Raw genomic sequence first — 18446 nt, forward strand, 5'->3', positions numbered from 1 at the left:
AAGGCAGGTAGCAAAGACCTGTGAAGATTTTCTTTGGAGCCACCTGGAGATTTTCCAGCAACTGCTGGTCTACAGGACAAAGAAGCCAGCTGAGGTGACTTGCAAAAGAAGGAAGAAGCCATGGCTACCTCCCAGCCCTCAGCGATGCCTCTGGAGCGCCTATCAGAGACCAACTATTTGAATTGGGCCCTGAAGACGGAGATGTATCTTTGCAGAGAGAACCTTTGGCTGCCAATTGGTGAGCAAACCACCCAAAATCCCAGTGCTGAATGGCTGAGACAGGATGAGTGGGCTAGAGCCACCATTATCTTGGGAGTTGAGGACAATCAGCTAGTCCACGTGCGAGGCATGCAGTCTGCAAAGCAACTTTGGGACACTTTGAGAGACTTATATGTAAAGGCAACAGCAGGGAGTAAAGTTACCCTGACGAAAAAGCTGTACAAAGCCTACCTTGCAGAAGGAGATAGCCTTCCTGAGCATCTGCATTATATTCAGCAGCTGTTTGTTGAGTTGCAGGAGAGAGGAATGGAATTTACACCTCTCACAAAATCATATATCCTCCTGTCCTCACTGAATGAAACGTGGGACACGCTGATTTGTACCCTGGAGGCTATGCTTGAAGCAGACCTCACCCCATCGTATGTTACACAGCGCTTACTCGCTGAATGGGAGAAGAAAGAGGAAAGATCCCCCCCATCTCTTCTTGAAAGCTGCGATACCAGAAAATGAGGGAAAAGAAGGGAAAGGAACCTGAGGCCACAGCGCTAGCCAGCCAGTGATGCTTCACTTGTGGATCAGCTGGACATTTGCAAAAAGACTGTGCCTTGAGACCCAAGAGTAGAAAGACAGAGAAGAAGAACACAAGGGCAACACAGAAGAAGGCTCTTCAGACAACCCAAATTGCACAGGTTGCAGAGAAGGGTAATTCTGATGTATGGGTGTTAGATTCTGGGGCCAATTGTCATTTATGTAATTGTAAAAGCTCTTTTGTGTCACTGTCTAAAACTGAAAGACAAAGTGTATGTTTGGCTGATGGGTCTGTGACCAAAATTATGGGACAAGGTGACTTGTATTTATCCGCTTGGGAGAAACTGTAAAAGGTGTGTTGTATGTGCCAAATTTACAATCAAACCTTTTATCTGTGGCACAATTGGCTGCAACAGGGTATATCATAACATTTAAGAAAAATGGTTGTGAGATACGTAAAAATGGGAAATTGTGTGCTACTGGTATATTAAAAGACTCCTTGTACATTGTGCAAAATGCAAGGAAGCCAAGCTGCAAGGCTGCAGTTGGCAACACTCCATATCATGACCAATGTGTACACCTGATGCACAGGAGATTTGGTCATGCTAATTTCAAGTATATAGCACAAATGCCACAGCTGTGTGCTGACCTAAAGATAAAACCCTGTGATAAATACTTAGACTGTGTAGTTTGCAAAGAATGCAAAACACTAAAAGCTCCTGTGAGTAAGCACAGAGACAGAGTTACAACTAGACCTTTGGAAATTGTACACTCTGACATTATTGGTCCTTTTGTTCCAAGTCTTGGACAAGCAAGGTATGCAATGACCATCATTGATGATTTCTCAAGATACACATTTATCTACATCTTAAAACATAAAGATGAGGCATTTGAGAAATTTAAAAGTTTTGTGACATGGGCAAATGGAAAATTCCCTAGGCCTGTATCTGCACTCCAATGTGATAGAGGAGGAGAGTACCTTTCTCACAAATTCAGAAGGTTCCTAGTGGAAAAGGGGATAGAACAAATTCTTTCTAACCCTTACACCCCTCAGCAAAATGGTGTTGCTGAAAGAAAGGGCAGAACCTTGCAAAATGCGATGGAATGCATGCTAAAAGATTCGTATTTATCTTTTAAGTATTGGGGAGAGGCCATATCTACTGCTTGTTATGTACAAAACAGATTGTATAACTCTGTGAATCAGGACACTCCATTCCATTTGTTTTATGGTGTGAAACCAAAGGTAAACCATCTTAGAGTGTTTGGTAGCACTGCATGGGTTCACATTCCAAAACAGCAGAGAAGGAAAGGAGGCCCCACAACAAAGAAAGCCATCTTTGTTGGCTATGAACAAAGCCAAAGGAGCTACAGGTTCATAATGGGAGAGAAATTATTAGCAAAAGCGCTTCTTTTGCTGAACAAAACTGGGGGAGATTAAATTCTAGCTCTTCAGTTGATCTGACCACCACAAGAGAACAGCAAGGACTTGCTGATGGTGATCTTTTGCCTGATGAGGACATTAAACCAGAAAAGCAAACTGAAGATCTGTCTGATGAGACAGATGCTTCTCAGGAAAGTGATAGGAGTCAAAATTTAAGCCCTGTATTACCTTGCAGATCTCAGAGGAGTAATAAAGGCGTTCCTCCATCACGTTTTCAGGCTGAAACAGTAAAGGCTTTTCACATATTCACGGAACCTGAGTCTTTAGAACAAGTGAATGCTTTACCACCTGAGATTGCACAAAATTGGCATTCTGCCATGCAACAGGAATTAGCATCCTTGAAAGAAAATAAAACATGGAAACTGGTAAATCTACCTCCCAATGAATGCTGTCTGGGTTGTAGGTGGGTTTTCAAACTCAAAAGGGATGCTGATGGCAAAATCCAAAAATATAAAGCAAGGTTAGTTGCAAAAGGGTTCACTCAAAGGAAAGATTTAGACTTTGACAAGACTTTTGCACCAGTTACTAAAGGTGAATCAATTAGATTACTGTTAAAAGTTGCTGCACTGAAAGGAATGTCAGTTAACCACTATGACATTCAGACTGCATTTCTCTATGGTGATTTAGACCACAGATTATACATGCAGCAACCCCCTGGCTATGAAAAAGGGGAGAATCTAGTCTGTGAACTGCAGAAGTCAATCTATGGGTTAAAACAGGCTGCTAGATCCTGGAACCAAAAAGTAGATGAAAAACTGCAGAATTTTGGTTTTGAAAAAGGAAAAGCAGATCCATGTGTATATATGAAGAAAGACAAACAAGGCTGTATGTATCTGTGCATTTATGTTGATGATTTGCTGCTGTTCACATCAACAGAAAAACAAAGGCTTGATTTTGAAGCCTGCATGAAAAGCCATTTCACATTAAAAAGCCTTGGAATTATAACAACCTAGGTGCAGAGGTTGAATTCGAATGTTAATTATTGCACCTGGGGGGAGGAACCTGCCCGGACTTGTTTTCAGTTCCTCTTTTTCTCTGTGCAGGCATGTAGGAGAGCTAGGTTGCTCTCAATGAGAGCCAAGTCCTTTAAATATGTTTTGCTTTCATTTTGCTTTCTGTAAATAAATTATTTTTATAGAAATGCCTGGTGTGTGACTTTTCTGATCTCTCCTGGGCTAAAGGCTTTCCCAGCAATCTGCCAACATATATCATAGCACTTGAATTATTTGAGCAGGCTGGTTGATATGGCTTCATTCTGGTATAAATATATACATGAAGAGAAAGGAGAGAGCATGCACTTTAGGGATGTGCAGTGCTTCAGATGTGATTTTGAAAAGGTGCTACAAAATGTGCAAGAATGCAAAGAAAGTACCTGCCTGTGGCTCAGTAAATCAGCTGGGTCAGTTTTGAGAATCAGATCCAAAGTATTGCGTCCCTCTAGTGCGCATCAGCCAGCATACCAGTTACTTGAGTTTCAGATGCAGATTACAGGTAGTCCTTGCTTAATGGCTGTTTGTTTAATGATGGTTCAGAGATATGACGAGACTAAAAAGTTACTTATGACCTGTCCTCGAAGTTACAGCCGTTGTGCTACCACCAGCCTGTGGTCACATGATTGCGATCTGGGTGCTTGGCAACTGGCTTGCATTTATGACCGTTTGCAGCGTCCCACAGTCCCGTGATCATGATTTGCAACCTTCCCAGCTGGCCTGTGACCTGAAAAATCAATTGGAAACGATTCGCTTTGCAACCATCATGATTTGCTTTGTGACCACATGACTTGCTTTACAACTGCGGTGACTCACTTTATGACCACCGCAAAACTGGTTGTAAACTCAGGTCCAGTCACATGGTACCTTGCTTAATGACTGCATCCCTTAGCAACTGAGATTCCAGTCCCTATTGTGGTTATTAAGCAAGATCACCACTGTATTGTTACTTAATGTTGTTGTATTAAAAAGGAAAAGAGAAGATAAACAAATCTAGTTTGACAACAATTAGAATTCTAATAGATTAAAAAGGGGGGGAGAAAAAAGTATTAGGTTTCTAGCTTCCCCCTTTTTGTGCATCTGTTAATTTACAATATTTATAAACTTTTAGGCCCCATTAGAAGCCAAATTGTAAGTGATCATATTTACCATGCTGCATGATATGATGTATGTATGGGAACCATTTTTTCTTAAATTTGGTTAAACTTATCTTTTGAATATATACTGTTAATTTTGCCATGTTCGGAACATTATTGTGGAGTATGAAACTGTTGAGATTTGTTAACGTCCACATGTTAGTGCTAGCATTTAGAAATTCTTAAAATACTTTAATGTGGGATAGGATGATAGCAGAAGTGTTCATTTAAATAGCCACGATAAGAGCACTTTGATTTGGGGCTGGGGAGAAATAGCTTGTAAAATAGCATTTTGATATGGTGCTGTATGGTTTCATTTGAGGGACATAAATGAAATTTTATGATTATTTTTTTCTCCTCTTAGATTCCTGAAAATTAAAAGAACTATCAGCACAATGGACTGGAATGTAGGGACGACCAATAAGTTGCAAATGTACGGATCCTTCCTGACACCACAAGTTACTTCTGCTGCTTCTGTTACTTCCCAAGCAAATGTCCTAATGCAGAAATTTTGTAATTCCTCTGGAAACAGCCAAACCACAAATGTTCCATCAAGCATGAAGTATATCTTGGCAAACAAATCACAATTTCAGAATAACAGTTTCTCTAAAAGGCCTATATTTCCTAAAACAGTATCTGATACAAGCTTTGGACTAAGCAATAACTTTTATAACTTGTCTCCATCTTCACTTTCTGCTATGTCAGTCCAGATGGCAGCTGATGTTCAGAATCCAAATTTATCAAGGAACATGCATATTTCTTCCTCTGTAGCATTACAGGGAAGTACAATTTGCAATTCTGTGCAAAATATGCATCAAAAGACAAGTGCATATATGGCCATGGACAGTTTCAATAATCCACCACTGCAAAATTGTTCAAATTCTGTGAGAACTTCAGTATATCAGCAAGCTCCTCTAAATAGTTCATCGCCGAAAGGGCCCCCAACACTGATGCCCTATTGTTATATGAATGGGCCTGCTACCTCCCAAGCAAATGCTAGAATATCTTTTAACTCTGTATCAAATTACTATTTACCTCCTCAGCAAAATGTCCAGTGTCCTGATTATTCTTCAGCAAAGAATTGCCCAAATCCAGGTGTCCCGGTAGCTATGCAATCACAACATTTTGCCTCTGATCAAATAAACCCTCCTCCATATGCAATATATTCTCACTACGATTGCAGAAATGCAGCCCAGGCCACTAAAATAAACTCTTCGCTCTCGGATCTGATGGCTCCTGTGCAGGCAAACCATGGACAATTTGTTCTGCAGCAGCCAACTGCAAATTTATCTAATGAAAATGTTGAAAGTTACCGGAGTTCTCTGGTTGATCAGAATAGCAATTTATATTCTGTTCAGCCCAATCAGAAATCTCAATCTCTGTCATCCTCTACAGAAACAAATGCAGTAGGCACCATTGTCCATAATGTAAATGGACTAAAAACTACCATGCAGCTTTCTAATGAATCAATGAAGTCATTTGATGAAGTTGAAGGCAATCTTTCTAACAATGTACCAACAGCTGCAATAGTTCAACTTGCTGAATCTTTGCCCCAAATGAATAGAACTTTGCAACAAAAGAATAATGTAAGTAATGAGAATTTATCTAAGGATAAAGTTATAATTACTAGAGAGAGTTTATCACTCAATGTTCCAACGTTGCATGAAATGAGAATTGCATTATTAAAACTTAAAGACAGTTTTAGATTAAAACAAAAAATATATCGATCTTCTCTACAGAGTGGGCAGACCTCTAATACCCCTGCAAACAATCAAAATCCTAATAATTTATTTTCTCCTTGTAATGCAAATCAGTCAGTGGTATGTAATGTCCAGCAGGTTGCTTCAGATAAAGTCACTCCAAATAAGTTTTCATCTAATTCACACAATTCTTCCTTTGTACCACAGAAAACAAAGAATCACTTATTGCCAATTCTGTGGAATATGCTGAAAGGTACTGGTGATGAAAATATGTTATTTAACTCTAATGTTGAAAGTGGAGATAAATACCAAAATAAGCATTTCACTGTTCAAGAGAATTCATGTTTTGAGTCTAATGGTGATGGACCTGAAAATCCTGTTAATACTGACAGAACTACTAGATTAAGCTATAAAACCTCTCCTGTTGGTTCTACTCAGGGGACAAGCATCAAAAACTATAAAGGCTTTGAACAGATTTCTAACTCTGCTCATAATCAATTGGAGAAAACAGCTGTACCTAAGGATGACTTATTTAATCTTTTTAAACAGAATAAAGGTTCAGGAGGTGATGTTGGTCAGTATTTAAATGATAATCAAAGTCTGATTCAGAATTTAGGTGTTTCTCAGGGATCATCTTCAATGAAAAACTCTATAAAAGAAGACAGTGAGAATCTGCATTGTTCTACATCTACATATCTGATTCAGCATAGTGAAAACAGTTGTCTTGAGAAACCTGGGAACAGTGAAAAGATCGCTGATATATCTAGTTCATCTCCTGTATCCAAAGGAGTTGCAGGTATAAATGGAATTCCTCATGGAGTAGAAAGAACTTGTTCTTTGGAGGAGCTAAAAACAGGCCTGGCTCTATGGAGAAAATGCCTTCCAGCATCTTTAAATGAACAACTAAATAGAAATACTGAATCTTCCAGTGATGAGCTAGATGGCAAAGGTACAGCACAAATTTTGGAAAACCTCCCCAGTACATTGACTCAAAATTACGACACTAAAATTACAGTTGAAAGAACTCAGACTTATGCTTCTTCATCTTTTGGAAAAAACCTTGATGGAGTAAATTCCAATTTGCCAAAAGGCTCTGAACCTCAAGTAGCTATTGTTACTCCACTGGTATTATCAAAAAAGAATGAAGTGCAGAAAAATCAGTCTCTGTTCGAAAGTATGTATCCAGCTATTGAAGGCAGTGTCCATACTTTAGAAGAACATATCTCTGCAAAATCAGATACTAATAAAGGAGAAAATAGAGCTATTTACTCACCTACAGATTCCTGTAAATATTGTGAAGATTTAAATATGCATCAGGAAACAAACAAATCCACAGAAGAAGAAAAAATAGTGAAAGCAGAAGTTGGAACAAACTACTCTTTTGACCTAAACCAAGAAATAACTAATTCATCTCTTGAATTAAAGCAACATAAACTCAATTCAGGAGACCAACATCCACGTGAACGGATCACTAATCATTTAACTACATCTCAAAAATGTGTAACATCTAAAAAGCATGGTCCAAATTTGGATGAATCCAACAATACTGCTGAAGTTGTGCTGAATGATAGTATGTTACGAATATCCAGTGTATGTACTCTTGTACAAGGTGATGCATTTTATAATTCACAAATAGCAAACATGTTTAGTACTAGCCCTTTGAAATCTGATACAAAGCATGCAACTTCAGAGGAACATGTGCTTTCTCTGCAACACAGTGAGGGAGGATCTGGCCTCCTGAAAAATGACCCTGAAGTCGGGATGAATATTTCAGAGGAAGGCACTGTATTGCCATCATCAGGAAGTTTATCCAAGGCTCTTGCAGGGACACCTGAAGACTTGCAAACATTAGAAAGCCCTCCGTGTGACAACACTTTAATGGAAACAAATGCAAACAACTCTGGGGAACAAAAGAACAAAGGCTGTCTAGAAGTTGTTTCACTTTTGGGGGGAAAAAATGAGCAAGATAGATCTTATGGTTGTAATACAGATTTGTCCAGCAGTGAGGTGTTTGGAAATCAGGAGGCTCTGTGCAACACAGACAACATGTCCAGCGTTAGAAAAGTGGACGTCTCCGAGCATGTCCTGGATGAAGGCAAGCCAGTCCATTTGGGAAGCAGCACTGAGCCCCCTGTAATGTTATTGAACAATCAGCTAACTGAGCTCTCAAAAGAATTTCCCTATGGAATTGGTTATTTGAATATGGTAAAGGGAACAGAAAGCAAAGATTCCATAAATATTCTGACAGAAAGACAGGATAAAGGAAATACTAGGAGCCATGAGAAAAATCTTGATCCCAGTGATGCAGTAGAGCAAATTAAAATAGTAATCCTAAATTCTCAACAGATGAATGAAATGTTTCCTGAATGTAGTCAACAATCTTCTAACAAGCTAGACAACCATGGAGATGACCAGATGAGAATGGATTCAAAAGCTAACTTGAGAAAAGATAAGGGACACTACAGAAAATCTAACCGGGACTTAAATGTTGACAGCAAAATTACCCGGTCTGAAAGATTTGGGAAAAAAGAGCGAACATACTGCTGCTTGCCAGGATGGATAGCTTCAGGATATAATGTGGAGCCTTGTTCATGTATGCTAGCAAAAGAAGCTAGTTTGAAGGGAAAAACTGGCCTGTATTTACAGTCTAAAGATAGATCAAAATCCAGAGACAGTGAATCTGACTGTAGCCTGAAAAATGAAGTACAGAATTCCATATTAGAGGCAGGTACTAATGCCTTTCTTTTGGGGAACCAGAGTAACAAGGCTTTAAATAAAACTTTTGGATGTAGAGAAACTGAACCTCAGGTAAAGGATTTACCAAAAGCAGAGCAAACAGCAACTCTACTTTCTTTATTGGAAAAATCAGATTCACAAGAACCTAACAGGAGAGTCATAGAACTGCCTCAACCTGCAGATTCCCAGTCTCGGCAGACAGAAAGAGTTGGAACTAATAACATGCACAATCAGATACATGGAAGAAGGAATATCTCAAAAAGTGAAGCACAGTATCATTTTAATACAGACTTCAAAAAGATGATGATCAAAAAGCTCGCCAAAATGAAATCTGAGAAAAAGTCTTTTGACAAAACTCTGAAATCAAAAACAGATATGGATCATCATGGAAGAACAGAAACCAAACATAGTACCAGTTTAGAAAGATACAAAATTAAACGGGACACCGGTGAAACGCGCATAATTAAAGGACCAATTTCAAGCATGAGTCTAAAGAGACAAATGGCAAAGGGAAAAAAGCATAAAGCATTGGGAATCCAGCATAGTGATGTCAGGCATTCTTCAACTTCAGGCAGTGTTGGCTTTGTTTCTGAAAAACATAATTCTGGGCACAGGTCTACCTTGGGTTCGCAAGAGCGTTTAATTAAAATGGAAATGCATAAAGTAAAAGATTTGGAGAAACGTTATGGATACAGAAAGGTACAACATAATGAATCTATTTGTTCTAAGCATGTTGAACACAATCCTGAACAGCCTATTAAAAGGATAAATCTAGAGAAATATGCATACACAAAAGATAAGAAAAATGCATGGAAACACCCAAGCTCACATTTTGATAACAGAATTCCTGCATCCCAGGACGAATGCGGCAATCCTTCCAATAAACTTAAAATCCACTCTCCCAACAAAGAAGGCATATTGGATGGTAGTAGCAGAGAGAAGTGGTCTGGGAGATCACCTTCTGATAAAAAGTGTTTTAAAAGAAAAAATAAACACTCTGTTTTCCTTCAAAAGGAACAAAAGAAAAACTATTTGAACAGAGTTGCATTTAAACGGACTGCCCAGAAGACCATTCATTTGACAAGCCTAGATTCCCATGGAACTGGGGGGTCGGAACCCCACCAAAAAAACAGCTCTTTGCCCCACAAGTCTGAAGCAGAGAGGCCACAAATGCTTGAATTCAAAATGTGTCCAGAAATATTATTTAGGAAGTCCATCTCTGAAGAACAAAGTTTAGAAGCAATGAAGCCTCCTGAAAAAACCAGAACGTCTGTTAAAGGTACAGTTTGGTTTCCTTTTAATCAGTTAAGCTAAATTATAACAGGTCTTTTTTATAAAATTTACAAATGCAGAGTAATTCATTTTGGGTGCCATCGAGTCAGTAGAAAGCTGTGGCAGCATGCTGAAGATCTCAACACAACAATAGCTAGTAGTACCTGTTACAGGTGTGGGTTTGACTCTGGCCATCATCTTCCCTAAATTTCAAAAACTGATTACTGTAGATAATAAAATAGCATATATTCATATAATTTGTCTTGGAGTTTTAGTAGCCAGAGCAAACCTCTTAACCCTTGTGCTATATACAGTCAAACTGATGAGCTTTTTCCACACTCTTATCAAACAACAAGCTTCTAATTATTATTTACAGCAGTCAAAAGTAAAAGAGAAGACTGGTTAAATTACTGTCCTGTGAAAAGAAGGAAAACAGAAGAAAATGAAATTCAAGGTAACCAAGTCTAAAATTTAGTAATTTGATTTGAGATGTAAGTAGAGACTTTATCAACAGCACTCAGATTGCCAAACATCACTTTGCTTTCCTTTCCATTTCTATATATTTTGTAGCTAATATCCCAGCAGACTGGTATTTTTGGAATTAGTTTTGCTAGACTAATCTAGCTATCAAAAATGTGACAGGTGAAATTAACATAGTCAATGAATTGATAGCAGGAATGACTTGCAACCTGCTTGTTGGCTTCTCAGAGAAATCTGTTTGGCTTTGGTGGATTAAGGATGCTAGGTGAAATAGACCTGTGGACAGAGCCAGCTGGATTACAGGTAGTACTCACTTACCGACCACAATTGGGACCGGAATTTAGGTCGCTAAGAAATGCAGTCATTAAGTGAGACACCACTCAGCCACTTCACTTATTGACAGCAATCCCAGCAATTCCCCTTGCTGTCGTTAAATGAATTTTACCAGTCATTTGCTGAGTACCCACCCCAATCCAAGCCATTCCAGGCTTGGTCCCTCCCTTACCCTAAGGTAAGCGACTGCCTTCCACTCCCCCACCCATCTCCCCCCCATCTCTGCCCTTTTGGCTGCCCCGTACCCTGCACTCCCCTGAACCGCGTGGCTCTGCGGCTAGTTGCCATGCCCCGGGAAGCCTCAGCAAGCTCCAGCAAGCATTCATTCGCCCAGCTGCCTTCTCTCCCTGGCCCCACGTGGCTCCCCAGCCCGCCCCAGCAAGCAGGCAAGCCACCAAGCATTCCTTTGCTCCCCAGCAAGCATTCCTTCACCCAGCTGCCATCTCTCCCAGTTCCCTGCACCAACCTTTCGCCTCGCTGCCTTTGCTCTCTCCTTTTCGGGCCCAGCTTCTCTGGCAGACATTTCCTACACTTAGCTAAAGCTGCACCCTCTTCGGAAAGGTTTGCGAAGAGAGTACAGCTTTAGCCACTTCAGAAACGGGGAGGGGAAGGCTTGAGAAGAGAGTTCAAAAGCATGCTTGCTGGCGCTTGCCGAGACTTCCTGGGGCTTTGCAAGTAGCCGCAGAGTGCCCCTGTGGTTGTAAGTGAAGGCGGGCTGCCAAGCACCTGAATTTTGATCACGTGACTGCAGGGGCGCTGCAACTGTCGCAATTTCAGGCACAGGTCGTAAGTCCATTTTTTCAGCGCTGTCGTATTTCGAATGGTTGCTGAATGAATGGTTGTTAAGAGAGGACTACCTGTATTTCTTTGTAATTTAGTTTTGAGGCTATACACAAAACATCTTTGGTCTTACTTAATTACCTCCTCCAGGAGATAAAGGTGGGTGTTGATTTTGGTAGTTGTTAATGTCATGTGGCTTTGGTTGGGAGCATAAAGCTTTGCGTTCCATGATTTCGGTGAGGGGCTGTGAGACTTCACCTGTGCCCCCCACAGTTTGTATTGCAAGGAGAGAGTCCCACTATTAGTCTACAGATAAGGGAAGAGACCAGGTGTATCAGATAGGTGTGTGGCAGCTAAAAGGAGGTAAGCAAAAGGAAGATGCTGGGAAGATTTGAGGGTAGGCTAGTGCATGGGCCCCACAGAGAAGGAGGGGACAGAGGGGCAGAGCAGACCAGCCTTGTCCTGCTTACTGCCAAAGCCTTTCATAATGGAAATGATTCCCGTTTTGGTTCAGCCAGACTGTAACCTACCCGGAACAGCCCAGCTGAATTTTTTGGCTGAATTTTCCCTGCATGAAACAAAACATGTATTCTGCTTTCTGCATATTTTTACTGTAAACCACCAAACTAAAATAGTGGGATGGTTTTGTTGCTAATCTTGCAGTTGATGACATTCCACTTGATACTGCAATAAAACTGTTGGAAGGAAATGAAGCATTCCATGGGTCCATGAAGGATTCCAAAGCCACATTTGAGACCTACCGGAAAATGCATCTGGAAAAAAGAAGCCGCAGTCTGGATAGCAGTCCCTTAAGCTAGGAGCCCGTGGACTTGAGCTTTGTTTTGTGAACCACTTGTTTCGGATTGGCTGCTTTTATATTAATGTCCTGTTAACTCGGGCTATTGGTTACTATGATTGGAAATCTATTTAAAAATGGAATTTGCATTCTGAACCACTTTAGCAAGCATTTCATTTGGACTCTTCCAATTATTTTTACAAGACAGATTCCTCAGTAAGCTATATTAGCTAAATGTAACAAAATTTGTGCCTAGAAACTACTGTGGTACTGATGCTCATTTTAAGTGCCTTTTATTGTTTGGTACTTTTGTTGCCTTGTTTATTTTGGCAGTAATGTATTTTGAATAAATGTTTAGTTACGTACCTTCAAACGGTGTTATTTGTTTACAGAATTAAAAACACGTTTATTTTGATGATAAGTAGTTTTGTGTATTTGTAAAAATTGATGATGGTGATATCTGTTCAATCATGTCCAATTCTCGGCAATTCTATCGACCAGCTCTCTCCACATTTTCTGATCTCGGGTGCCTTCTTTTAGTTGTTTTATGCTCTGTCTGGTGTCAGATTTGATGATGCTTAGCCATAGTGTTTTTTGGCAGCCTTGTTTCCTTTTACCGCTGACCATTCTGAGCATAACTGCCTTTTCCTGTGAGTTTGAGGACATGACATGGCCAAAATAATTAAGGCGGAATTTTGTGATTTTGCCCACCAATGTTATGTCTGGCTCTATACGCTCTAGTACTTGCTTGTTTGTCACCTTTGCTGACCAAGGAATGCGCAGGAGCCTTCTCCAACACCAAAGCTCAAATGAGTCGATTTTACTCCCATCTAGTTTTTTCATGGTCCAACTTCTGCAACTATAGGTAGCTATGGGAAACTCCTGCTTTGACGTATTTACTTATTTCTACAGAATTGGAATCCTCTTGAGCAAATCCTCTTGAGGTGTCTTTTAACAGGACTTCCCTTCTTCCTGGGATTACAAACTTTAATGAGAGATGGTAGGGAGATGGCAAACTCCTCTGTAAATTCGGTCAGACCATCAAAGGTGGATGTGGATGTCATTGTGGCTAATTTGGCTGAGTAGTGGGTATTGTTTATTGTAAGCCAAGAGGACAGGCAGACTACAGCACATAAAATTTCTCCTCTGTTTCACTGCAGTGTGCCTTTCCCAACATGTTATGTGAATGTAATTAAAGGCTTCTTTGAAATCTTGACTTTTTTGCTGTCATGAGAAAAAGTATTTTGCTTTTTTTCCTCCTTTGGTATGGCAGCAAGCCTTACTGCCACATCTTTCTATTTTTATTTTTCTGCTTTCTCAGTTTATACCTGAACCCTGCCTGTGCTTGTTAAATGAATCATATCTCAAAATCCAATTTTCCCCACTTTTCTTTGAACCTGCCTCTGTTCTTTTGTCATTGAATTAGATGTATTAAATTCAATGAATTCAATGTATTAAATTCCCCACAGACTGTTAACTGCTTAAGATCTCTGTGTTAGTCTGCAGACTGTAACTATTGAATGCCAAGTGATTAGCCTCAAATATTCATTTATAACTAAGTCATTGGATATTAATTATAATTTCATTTTTGAACTTCTGGAACGCATTAGCTTGTTTCCTAAAATAGTGTTCAGTCCTGAGAGAATTGACACTATGAGTGGCCCCAATTTCTTTTCACTGTAGATAATGTCTTCATATCTGGTTTTCCTACAGAGTTTGAGGTCATGCAAAAGGCTGGTGCTTCTGTTTTTCTTGTAGAATTGTCCTGGTTCATTTGTAGCTATAGATCATTTTTGGTAAATAAACCATTATTAAGCATGACTATTTGATATCCAAATTAATAAGTGTAAGAGTGGATTTTCACACTGATAATGTGATTAATAACCATTATGTAAATCAGCATTTTCCAACCTTGGTAATTTCCAGGTTTTGTTGACTTCAACTCCCAGAATTCCAGAGCCAGCATGGCCATTGATAAGAATTTGGGGAGTTGAAGTCCATATACTTGGAAGTTGTCAAGGTTCAGAAACACTGAAAAAGGAAACAGCTGTATTTTCTGTATAGATCAGGGCTTGTTTCCCACCCTCATCTTTTTGGCAACTCCTTTGAAATGCAAGCTATATGGGAGGCTATGCAGTGGTCACAGACTTTGGAGTTTTGGAAAGTGATGCTCTTAGCCCACACTTACTAGTGCCTGTCAGATTGTAGAAGGAAAAACTGAATATTTACACTGATGATAAGAATACCTTTGGAATTTGTCATGCAACTGGACAATTGTGGAAGCAGAGAAGGTTTCTCACCTCAAGCAGAGGGAAGGTTGCAAATGCCACAGATATGCAGGCCCTCCTGGTAGCAATTATTCCAAAAGCTAAATTGTGATACATTGTCCTGTACACAGCAGGAAAACAGATCCTGTAAGCCTATGCAGGGCCCATGCAGATACTGCCACACAGCTGGCAGCCTTGAAGCCATTAAAGTTTAATTTTCAAGTGACAGTTTTCATGCTAGCACATGACTTATACTGGTGTTCCTACAACTGAGATCCATCCATGGAAGAAGTTTGAGGCAAGTCTAAGGGAGCAAATGTGGAAAGTTCCAGATGCTTGACCCATTCTACCACAACGATGCTTTAGAACTGTTTGTCAGTTGATTCACCAGCAGGGGCATTATGGTGCAGAAGGACTTGTAGACTCAGTGTTGAAAATTAGGTTTGCCCCTGGAATACATCCTGTAGCAAAGCAGTTGATAATGCTGTGACACATGTAAAGACTTTAATGAAGAAAGAGAGTTTCCAAAAGGGAAAGGAGACCAGCCTTGGGTAACTCAACCCTTTGTGAATCTGCAAGTAGACTATATCACCCTACCTCCCCGTTGAAGATGGAAACATATCTTGCAAATATCAACTAACTGGGTGGGTGGAAGCTACTCAGACTTCAAAGGCAGACACTAAGACAGTGATTACATTCTTAATGAAAGGTACCTAGGTTTAGCTTGCTGTTCATTATAAATTCGGTTTTGGGTTCCCACTTCACCCACATTGTGCTAAAGGAACTGTGCAAGAGCTTTGGAGTGCAACAGAGGTTACACAGCCCTTATGATCCACAATTATCAGAGAGAGTAGAATGGGCTAAAGACTGCTTTAGGTTCACTAGAATTTTGTAGGCAAACTCCGAGCAGAGGGGGATGCCATACCAACTTGTTTGGTGGGTTTCTTAATTCCCAACTTCACAGAAACCATTGTGGAACACGTGTTGTGGAGTCCAGGAAATAGGCAATCTGCCCCTGATTGGGTGCACAAAAGGTCTTCTCTATTCATCTTTTGAAAGTAGCCTCTACTTCTGATTTCCTTACTTTTACTTCCACTTCTCAACATGATGGGACAGCCCCATGGAGAGGTGGAGGTTTTGGGCCAAGGAGGTGGCTGAACCCTTGAAGAAATTTCCATGAACGACACTGCTGCCTTTGGCAACATACATCTCCAATGGGATGGAGTGCGATATGGCCCTGTCTTTGCCCCTAAGCTATTTAAAGGCTTTTGTTTATCCTATACAACCACAGCTCCATTCTTGAAGCAGTTTCCAAATAGCAGTGGTGTAGAACCTAAACTAATGCCCCCCTTGAGAGATGGTAACACCATTACTGGTTACCCTTCTCCCACTGCACAAATATTCCTTGTTGGTTTTCAATTTGTAAAAACACCACTAACACCTACCTCCTAGCTGGAGCTATTGGAGGCCTTGTGCTGTGGGAAATACCACATCCCATGCACTTTTGAAACAACCAATTGGGAAGGGTCAGGAGAGATTTGAACACTGTAAACTTAAATTATAATACCGATGTTGAGTGCTATTCAAGAATGCAGCAGCAGTTTGCTTTGATACAGTCTCAGCACTGGCTGAATATAATGCTATCCAGATATGTTGTCTAGCATGCATCCTGGCTAAAACCTCAAATCTTACTTCAGTCATGATTTCAGATCTTCTGAAAGAAGTCACAGAGGTTCATAAGGCTGAACTAGAGAAAAAGATAGTCAGAAATTACTGTATCTCCTACTTTGAGCAGGACATGTTTGTGAGGACTAAAGACTTGGTTGTTTCAATCTTACAATTCTGGCTGAGGATTTCCAACAGACTGCAATGAAGAGATGCATGCATGCATGCATGCTGAATATTAAATTTATTTAATAGATCAAAATATTCTTGTACAATAAAACAGTAAAGAGAGATTGTGAATAATCCATGTGGGAACATACTCTCAGTTTTACCAGTGTGAGAGGGGAATTTAATAACTACTTCAAATTCAAGGGAGTAGTAAACAGGAAGAGACTAATGAAAGTTGAAGACACGGATGTGGGTAACTGACCTTCTGATGCCCTGTTATGCTTGCTCACAAGAAACCGCATATGCTCCGGCAAGTGGGTTTGCAGCTGGGGAAGCTTTGCAACTGGGGTGGGTGCTTCTCGCTCTCGTAAGGATATGGTTAGAAACAAGGAACTTGCTTGCAGACAAAGGGGAAGTTAGAAAGTTCAAAAAGGGAAAGGTAAAAAGTTCAAAAGTGTACACGTGTCTCAAACTCATGGAAATAGGGAAGTGGTAGAAGCTGGCCATAACTGGCTTTCATCTGCTGATGCTAAAATGCTTATGTGTCAAATAATAAGAGGAAGATTGTGAGCCAAGCCTCCTAAAGGGGGGGGGCAGCAATAGGGCAGGTGGGTTACGAGAAAAGGCTTGTATAAGCAGGAACGAAATTTAAGCAAGATTGTATGCCAAGCCTCCTAAGGGAGGGGCGGCAGAGAGGGAATAAAAGAGCTTGAAATGCTTAACCTGGTGCTCTCGGGACTTTGACCTACCTGCGAGTAGAGCAAAACCTGGGAGCCCAGCTTTGCAAAGACTGTAAATAAACTTCCTTCGAGCCAACGAACCGGGTGAGTGTATTTTATTGGGTCTTTTCCAGCACTCTGACACCAGCACAGAATGGTGGACAGCCTCTAACAGTAATATTTGACTGGCTGCAATTTATATTTGGGCCTGAATCTTTACTGTGTGAATCTCTGTCTCCCATTCCTTCACTACAATGTACAATTAGCCAATGTATGTCGTTTACTTTAACACACCCAGCAAAGAATTTTATTTTCCTAGGTATTTAAGGAAACCATTTTAGAGTAACTGAATAATCTCTTGCTGGTTTTAGTGCAATGTTATCTGCTAAGATTATTGTTGTAACTGTTTATTTAATGTATTTATGGCAATGATTTTTATATAACCCAATCCAGAGATTGTTTGCTATTAGTTAATAGCTATTTAATGTTGAGAGAAGGAGGGAATGTTTTGAACAATACTGTACTCAGGGAACTGTGATTGTTGAGATACAGTCAGTCAAAACATTAATATTTATTTATTTATTTTATTTTCTATCCCACCTTTATTATTTTTTATAAATAACCCAAGGCAGCGAACATACCTACTATTCCTTCCACCTCCGATAATAAGTGTTTGGAACCTTTTTCCTCACTATCAAAATGAAGTTGGCTAATAATGACTATAGAAAAATGAAATATATTATCTAAACCAAAATCAATAGAACATCTGTCAGGCTCTGCCTGCTGCCCAGTAATACACAGACACTAATTCTGGCGAAATCAGGTTCCGGTTTATTCAAGCAGAGTATGCGTGCCTAGTGCAAAGCTGAGAGTGGAGGGAGAGCGCCGGTACGGGATTTAAATAGCCCGCGCCGGTCAGCGCTCCCCCCTCCTGGGATTGTGTAAGCCCCGAGCCCCGAATGTTCCGTTGCCGGTGGGTGAGGGGTCGCGGGGCCCCTGCTGGTGCCCCGGGCGTCTGCTTAATCTTCTTCCTCCGGCCGGTGATGACTTTAAGTCCGGCGATAATCTTCCGTGCTTCTTTGACAGCTCCGGGCATGCCTCGTGCTCAGGCGTTGTCAGTTTCACCCTTTGCAACAATGTATCTTTTTGATTGGCTTTTTCTGGCTGGCGTCCTTACCTTGTTGCCGGTGTCTGTTGCCTTTCTTTGTGAGTTAGTT

The 18446-nt window shown here is 40.4% G+C and overlaps 1 protein-coding gene and 1 long non-coding RNA gene across 2 annotated transcripts in view; one reads left to right on the plus strand and one right to left on the minus strand.

Annotated features, from left to right (window-relative positions):
• The window catches only part of RESF1 (retroelement silencing factor 1), a 29343-nt gene extending 16525 nt beyond the window's left edge, over positions 1–12818 (plus strand). The window contains exons 4-6 of the mRNA XM_063309263.1: positions 4678–10028; positions 10398–10475; positions 12278–12818. Of these exons, the coding sequence (XP_063165333.1) occupies positions 4709–10028; positions 10398–10475; positions 12278–12432 (5553 nt within the window). The 5' untranslated portion in view covers positions 4678–4708 and the 3' untranslated portion in view covers positions 12433–12818. The remainder of the gene's footprint in view (positions 1–4677; positions 10029–10397; positions 10476–12277) is intronic.
• LOC134501360 (uncharacterized) overlaps positions 1–18446 on the minus strand; it is a 425249-nt gene that overhangs the window by 248118 nt on the left and 158685 nt on the right. The window lies entirely within an intron of this gene.

The sequence above is a fragment of the Candoia aspera genome, chromosome 7, assembly GCF_035149785.1.
Source record: "Candoia aspera isolate rCanAsp1 chromosome 7, rCanAsp1.hap2, whole genome shotgun sequence".
NCBI lineage: Eukaryota > Metazoa > Chordata > Lepidosauria > Squamata > Boidae > Candoia > Candoia aspera.